The sequence below is a fragment of the Osmia bicornis genome, chromosome 12 (genome assembly GCF_907164935.1).
Source record: "Osmia bicornis bicornis chromosome 12, iOsmBic2.1, whole genome shotgun sequence".
Lineage (NCBI taxonomy): Eukaryota > Metazoa > Arthropoda > Insecta > Hymenoptera > Megachilidae > Osmia > Osmia bicornis.
This window is the reverse complement of record NC_060227.1, coordinates 186521-194269: the sequence shown is the minus strand read 5'-3', so window position 1 is coordinate 194269 and position 7749 is coordinate 186521. Positions and strand designations below refer to the sequence as shown.

At 35.5% G+C, this 7749-nt stretch overlaps 1 protein-coding gene across 2 annotated transcripts; it reads right to left on the bottom strand.

The window, feature by feature from the left end:
- Positions 1-2865: 2865 nt before the first annotated feature.
- LOC114877595 (raf homolog serine/threonine-protein kinase Raf) lies at positions 2866-6650 on the bottom strand. 2 transcript variants are annotated; one of them, XM_029190368.2, is made up of 2 exons: positions 6558-6650; positions 2866-6448 (listed from the first exon to the last, which is right to left on the bottom strand). In XM_029190368.2, the coding sequence occupies exon 2, from the start codon at positions 6296-6298 to the stop codon at positions 4151-4153; it is 2148 nt and encodes a 715-aa protein (XP_029046201.2). In that variant the 5' UTR covers positions 6299-6448; positions 6558-6650; the 3' UTR covers positions 2866-4150. The 2 variants fall into 2 exon arrangements, with proteins under 2 accessions (XP_029046201.2, XP_029046202.2); XM_029190369.2 differs by lacking the exon at positions 6558-6650 and having other exon boundaries at positions 2866-6069; positions 6216-6308.
- Positions 6651-7749: the final 1099 nt, after the last annotated feature.

The window sequence follows — 7749 nt, the reverse complement described above, 5'->3', positions numbered from 1 at the left end:
CGTATTGCAGTTCAAGCCAAGATATTATCGTACACGTTATGCTGTACGGTCGCGTGTAACGTAGCTCTCCCTTGGTTAAGGGCTAAGGCGAAAGAAAGAAGAGCCTGTTACCGTTTGCCTTTGCTCTTCCACGTAGGTATTCTACCCTTGTAGAACCTTCTACGGTGCACTTGACTGTACACATACATTGTATGTACAAGAACGTTGTATCTAGGCCAGTAGTACTCATCGGTTTCTTTCAAGTGATCCTTCAATTAAAATCGTATTACGGTTCAATCAATAATATTTCAATTTTATTTAAAATTCCAACGATCAAACGTTTATTACTCTTGGGAGCATTACCAAAAAAAAATATTCGATCAAACTAAATAACTAAAAGATAACTTAAAGAGAACGAGACTTGTTTACATGAAGAGTCAATTTTTTTGTTTTATTATTATTTTTTTTTCCTTGGTTGAATACAATGATCAATCGATCGGTATGATTGATTTAATTAAGTATCGTCAATCTCGGTCACGCGGTTTCGGGTTGACAACAGTTTCATCGTCAGTGTGATTTGACAAAAACGATGGCCCAAAATCTTGTTACGATCAAACTAAAAATCTCGCTTGATCCAGTCTTTTTTCTTTCCTTTCCTGTCAAACCTACGTTATCTGGCAGAATTCGAAGGAAACGATTCGTTTTAAACTCGTACACGATTAACCAATGTCGATGCTGTTTAGCCTTATATTCTCTAGAGTAATCACACTTTGCTTCGATAACATCTGATCTATGAAACATCGGAGATCAGTTTTCATCCATAAACTCAAGTTAACTCTTCGAGACTCGCAGATCGATCCATCGAGTCATTTTATTTATTTTTTGCTTTCTTAAACGACTAAAAATTATTGAAATTGAGCCGACATTTCACTCTACATACGTCTCGAAAAGATAACTCTTATTGTTAGATCTACAGGATGTTTGAAAATTAAACGCTACCTTTTATCGAGTTAAAATTAAAATTAAAATTGACACGTAGTCATTTTATGTTAGCAAAGAATTAAAATAAACGTATCGTATATGATATTTTGCGATACTTTTTCCTCGTGAAATCGTGTCAGACTGTCGATGAGTTCCTTTTTTATTCATTCTTATATCTTATCTCGTTTCTACTAATAAAATAAAACGACAAAGTTTGTTCGTTTAACTTTTGAAACATCCTGTACAACGTACCTCCTAAGTTACTCAGTGTTCGAATCAACGCAAAAACACATTCTCCTCGATCACTTGTAATCGTATATCAAATCTTTCTATACCATACGACATACGATATAAATATCGAAGCAATGTACAGAGGAATGTTTCCTAAGAAAAATAATAGTAAGTAATAATAACATTGGAAAATCTGATAATGACGCACAGGAAGATCGATCAAGGAGGAAAGCAAAGCACGGGATCACAAAACCTTAATTCCAATTAATTATTAAATGAAATTTAATAAACAAAGCTATTCATTTTTCATAGAAAAACTTGGATTTAACTTTGACGGGGTCTACTTTGACTCTAACACGATACCTTACTATAGTTGTGTAAATAAATAACAGGTATGAGAGGAAATATAAAATTGTAAAAGTCATAGGTTCAATGAAATGTTAAGGCGTCAAAGTGTCAATATGTATACAACGTAAAAGAATTTCGCAAAGCAATTACATTTGCTTCATTCTCCTCCCTTTCTTCATTTTTCGCAATATTCTTGTTTCTTTTCGTTTCGACTCGACTCTTTCTGTCCAGTGAACGCGTTTCAATGTTATTCTTTCGTTTTCTTTATATCACTGAACACCTCAGTTTATTTTTCATACATTTACGACGAGATTCTACACTCCAACAAATATTTTTCCTCTTTTATATATTTTTTAATCGCAGTCTATATCACACTGGATTATACATAAATAAATAAATAATAAAAATTGGGATGCCGCGTGCTTTTCTTTTCGAAACAAGACCACTATAATAGTCTATAATATTATACAACTAATATAATCAATTTCGAAGATTTCCTCTTAGGCCATTTTTATATATATATATACTTGTTCCGGAAACGTGTTCCGGGTCGACTGTTGAATTTAAGCGCAAAATTATGCAAAATATAACGCAAAGTTAACGCGATTGTAAAGTGTACATACTATCGATCGCTTCGGGCTGATACCGAACAAGTTTATCTAATTTTTCACCCCCTCCTTAACTTTTCTCTAGTTACTCGAGAGGAATAAATAAATTTTGATACACGAACTTTGTCGATGTTCAAGTACTTCCCTACTATTATATATACAGGGTATCGTATCATTCTCGTTAATGAAGAAAATAAATATCAATTTATTATCCCTCAAAATAAAATACACGATTATTTAACTTTTCATTTCACTTGAAAAGAAAATTTAAAAAAGAAAATGGAAAAATACTATTCTACGTAATTGCACGAGACACCCTGTATATACACTTGTAGTTATACTCGTAGTTCATACAAGTTTTATTTGTTAACTTATTTACTACTCGTCGGAGCCGTTATCTGAAACACGTTTAGTTGTAACAAAAGTTTCTTTAATTGCCATACATATTCAACTCGAACCTTCGATGCTATGTAACAAATACTTTTCTTATCTTTTTATTTTCCGATTTATAGGCTCGAAGTGAAATTCGCGCCCCTTCCTGCATTGTCCGTCTCGAACAATGAACGACTTACAAAGAAAAAAAAGAAAGAAAAAAGTAGTTGCAATATAAGCGAATAAATATTAAAATACGAGGAACAACGAGTCGACTATAAAGATAGGAAAATGAAAGTTAATCGATAACGTTCCCTTCTTCTTCTTCTTCTTCTTCTTTTTCTTCTTTTTCTTCTTCTTCTGAATGAGGTAAGTCGCAATTGCGTACGCATTCCCTTAATTGTCGGTTGATAAAATTTATATTGGCTTAGGCCCTAAATTCCTATCTATGCTTCTCGATAAACTTTTAAGCTAGAATAAGTGACTCGCACAATTCATAGAGTCGAATATTTTATTAATGAAGTCTTAAAGTCAATAGGTCAAGTGTACATATCACTTTCATTTTTATTTGACTTTTAATTTGATTTGTCATTTCGATATCGCATAATCTTTCTTTTTTTTTCTTCCAGTTTCGTTTTAACCAAAACATTTTAATTTATTAAAATGAAAATAATAATAATAATAATAATAATAAAAACGTGTAAGTAAAAAATCATCAGTCGAATAAGATTGATACTAAAAATGACAATTTAATAAAAAATAAAAAACAGAGAGAGAAAGAAAGAGAGAGAGAGAGAGAGAGAGAGAGAGAGAGAAGAAAAAATCAAGTTATTAATGTGAAATTTGTGTTAACCCATTACTAGAGTATCAACTTAGTTAGTCGCCGGGTGTTTATGATGTGTTTTTAAAAACGATATACACAAGTTTGACGGTCATCTTAAACGAAACCTAATACACATTCTAACAATAAACTACAAGTTATGAAAAAAAGGAACAATTCTTATGTGAGCATATTCAAGACATTACGAAGGAAGTAGGTACAAAAATCACTTCGGTGATTGCAAAAATACTTCACAGACAAACAACGACCGACGCGAATTAAATGCCGTTTAATTCTATTACTTACTTTATTTTTACATCCTTCATAAGGATTTCCACAAAAGTAACAGACCTCTACACACACCATCGTCGTTTTGTATACACAAGAAGATGTATACGCATTAGAAATATGCATTTACACACGAGTGACGACTCATCAAATAACGTCCTTCTCATAGATAGTAAGTATGTAAAGGTAAAAGCTACACATGCGTTCTTGCCGAATACAATCAGATACGATGATTAATAAGTTGAATTTTTTGTCTCTTTTCTTTTTTTTATCTTAGTTGCATTAAGTATTTTTTAAATCACATTCTACATCGAGCGAACAGTCTTGCAACACAGTCAAAGTGTAGTTGAAAAGAATTGCATAGATTGTTCGTAGCTAAGTTTATTATGATTCCTTTGAAATTTCTTTTTCCTTTTTCCTTTTTCCTTTTTCCTTTTTCCTTTTTTCACTTTCTTCCGTTCCTTCTTCAAATATTTTATTTATTCAAATTCCATCAAACTCATTGCTTCGAGTGATATACTTTTTATATGTTCCCACCAGTAGGATAAAAAGAGAATGCCCCAAACTGAAAGTTCACTGGAGTTTTTGGTGAAGCACAGGTGTATACGAAATCATCCGATTGCAGTTGTGTCCTGTTCAAATTTGGTTCAGATGCTGATCTTGTGATTTTCGGCAATCCTCGTGAAAGACCCTCTAAACTAGCCAAAATTTGGCGAAATATTGGTCTTTCTTCTCTGGAAAATTTGATGCAATCTTCCGTCAATCTCTTTAATGCTTTTGGAGTATCTGAACGTAATTTATTTAAATCGGGACGTAAATTTCCACGTCCGACCATAAATAGTATTTGATCCTTATTATTAACATGTGAATACGGTAATTGGCCAGCTAACAATTCAAACAAAACAACGCCGAACGCGTAAACGTCCGATTGAAAACTGTATGGATTTTCCTCTTGCATTCTTATAACTTCTGGTGCCATCCAAAGGATAGATCCGGTTGGTTGATGGAATTGTTGAGAACCAGACCACCTAGTCTTTGCTGTAGCCAGGCCAAAATCGCCAATCTTGACGGTAAGGTCATCGTGCAAGAATATATTGTTACTTTTCAAATCTCTATGGATTATGTTCTTTGCGTGTAGGTAATCCATACCTTGCGCAGTTTGTCTTCCAATTTCTATCAACGTGAATAAATCAAATTTCGTTTCAAATACATGTAAATGTTTATACAACGAAGAACCTTCGCACCATTGAGTAACAATTGCAAGCTGCGGTTTGCTCACACATCCCATAAACAAAAGAATATTTACATGTCGTGTTTTACGCAATACCGCTACTTCGTTTTTAAATGCTTGTAACTGAGCAGCAGTAGGTATCTTAACGTTTAATGTTTTCACAGCTACCGGTCCATGCCAATGAGCTTTATACACCGTTCCAAATGAACCAGATCCGATACGAGCTCCAACTAAAATCTCATCCGCTGGAATTTCCCAATCCTCTATGGATTCTCTAGGTGCTAACAGATTTTTAGACGATTCGTCGGCTGATCTTGCTCTTTGTCTTTTCGGCCTCAAAGTACTAGTTGGACTAGCCTGCGTTGACTGACTATGTTTCGTTGGACTACTACCAGGTGATACTGCACTTTGCATAATACCAATTGGCCGACCTAAACTTTGAGACCTACTGTATTCGTCTAAATTACCGGATTCGCCGCTTGGTTTGACCATATTAAAACAAACATTAGGCGCTGAGCTCGAGCGATCTTGTTGTCCCAAAGAACGCGGATGCCTCTGATTCCTCGAAGGTGCTAGAGACGGAGACATACTTCTGCTTAAACCATAACCAGACGGAAGTTGCAGAATCCCAGCGGTACTCTCAAGATTATGCGCCAATAACGCTTGGTAATAAGCGTCTTGCATACGTACTTGATGACATAAAGCCGGTACGCCTGCTGCACACCTTTGATGAAACCGATAATTGCATGTTCTACAATAAAATCCCTGAAATAGGAGTTTTCTGCAACATTCACAAAACGCTAGCGAAAAGAAAGTCTTGCGCACAAAGTTATGCGAAATGGAAGTAGTTATAGGAAACTTATCCAAAATTTCCACAGATATTTCATCGCAGTCCAGTAAAGAGATGTCAGTGTCCCATGACGTGTAATATTTGGTATTGTCTACACCCAAAATGTATACCACGCACATTTCTGTAGTCAAATTCCTTAGTTTCATCGCTTTGGCCAACGCGTCCCTCAACGGAAGTCCTTCGCGAACCTGTACACTGGTACGCTGTTGATTAGGTAAATACGCCCTCAGTAGAGATCTCATCGGCGTTCTCTGACCCCTTATGGACTCCTTTGCTTCGCGAGATTCATTTTCTGACGTGGAAGCACTACCAGATATTCGACTGGCATTCAACAATTCATTGAGCTTCTGTTCCTTGGATTCTAAATCATGCAACTTACTAGTTAGCTCTTGATATTCGTTCAAATATATAGAGGGTGGATGTTGAAATCCAGCAAAGCGGTTGTTCAGTGCATCAATGTTTTGTCGAGTAACGTGTATCACATTTTGGATATTTCTCAGTTCGTACCTTAATGGATCTGTATCTGTATAACCATCTTCGGAATCGCTGAGCTCTCCCGATTCCGGGCCACTGCCTCGAGAAGAGGACATAGCAACGGCGGTTCAGCGAACATCCACCGTCGCAACAACGCCTAACCACGCACCAAGGAAGAGACGCCGGACAGTCAACCAGAATATCGTTAACCACTGGCAGGGGGGTGATGTGGCGGTACTTTCCGCTCTTGCCACCAGGGGGATCATCTGGAATTCCAGTTCTCGAAAGTCCTTCTGCTAATATTCATCTTACACATACATACATACATACATACATACATACATACGTACGTACGTACGTAAACATTAACTTTACCTTTGACGTTCCAGTTCCAAAAGCAGGACTCTGCTACAAGATTAACTGGCAGACAGACATCAAAATAAAACACGAATTCTTTTCTTTTTTCCCTTATTTTCTCATGTCCTCTGCATTTGTCGCTATGGGATTTAACCACCGCTAGATAATCTTTGCGAATAAACTTGGCAACTTTTCTTTTTCGCTAACGATCACAGGAAAATAAGCTGGAACGATGGAGAAAAACAGCGGCAATGATAATACAGTAATAATTTTCTCTACCTCGAACCTAGAGCACGAAAACTTTATAACCATCTCATTATTGTCTTTCGTCCAACAACATTCTAATAATATGCTGTTTTTGTAAACGATTTTATTTTTCAAACGATTCTTTTGCTTGATAATTAAGATACTACCAGTTACTGCCGCGTTGAATTTTTCTCTAGTTCCTGCGTTCACCGCGTCATCGCGTCATCGCGTCGTTTCTCTTCGTCAGTACAATTTTCTTCTCACACACCTCTTTCTTCTTTTCTATCTCTTTCTTTTTCTTCTGTTTAAACGAAATTTTTCATTTCACTCTCCAATCCCTTGATCGCCTTGCCCTGCTTGCTTGCTTGCTTCTTCACTGGAACACTTTGCGTAAAGAAATTGGCACGAGTTTTGCGTGATCAAGAACAGAGGCGCATGGTTATTTTCTTGAAACGCCGGTGCTGCCAGCCTTTTACGTATAACCTCTTTCGCCCCTTCCCACTGTTTAAATTCCATCTTTTTATTTTAAAAAGTTTCCTTTACAACTTTTTCGATATAAATAATATTATTACCTTTGTCCAATTTTACACATTTTTCAAATTGCATTCAATGTGATACCATTATAAAGTTTACTTTAAAAAACTTAAAAAATCTTAAATATTCATTGGAAAGATAAATTACAAATAATTCTAACAATAAAATAAAATAAAATAATTGGACATTTATCTCCGTTTTGTAAGCAACGTACTGGACGTTGTTACTATTGATTTAGATTTTACAACCTATTACTTAAAAACGGTATTTAATTAACACACTGTATTCTGTCTTTTAATACGTAAAATGTAACGTCAGAAACTGTTTCCATCATTGTTGAGGAACGACCGGTTCAAGTATAAAACTATAATTCAAGTTCAATTTTTCCGTAAACGTACCTAGTACTACTCGTGTTGCGTTTTGACGTCAC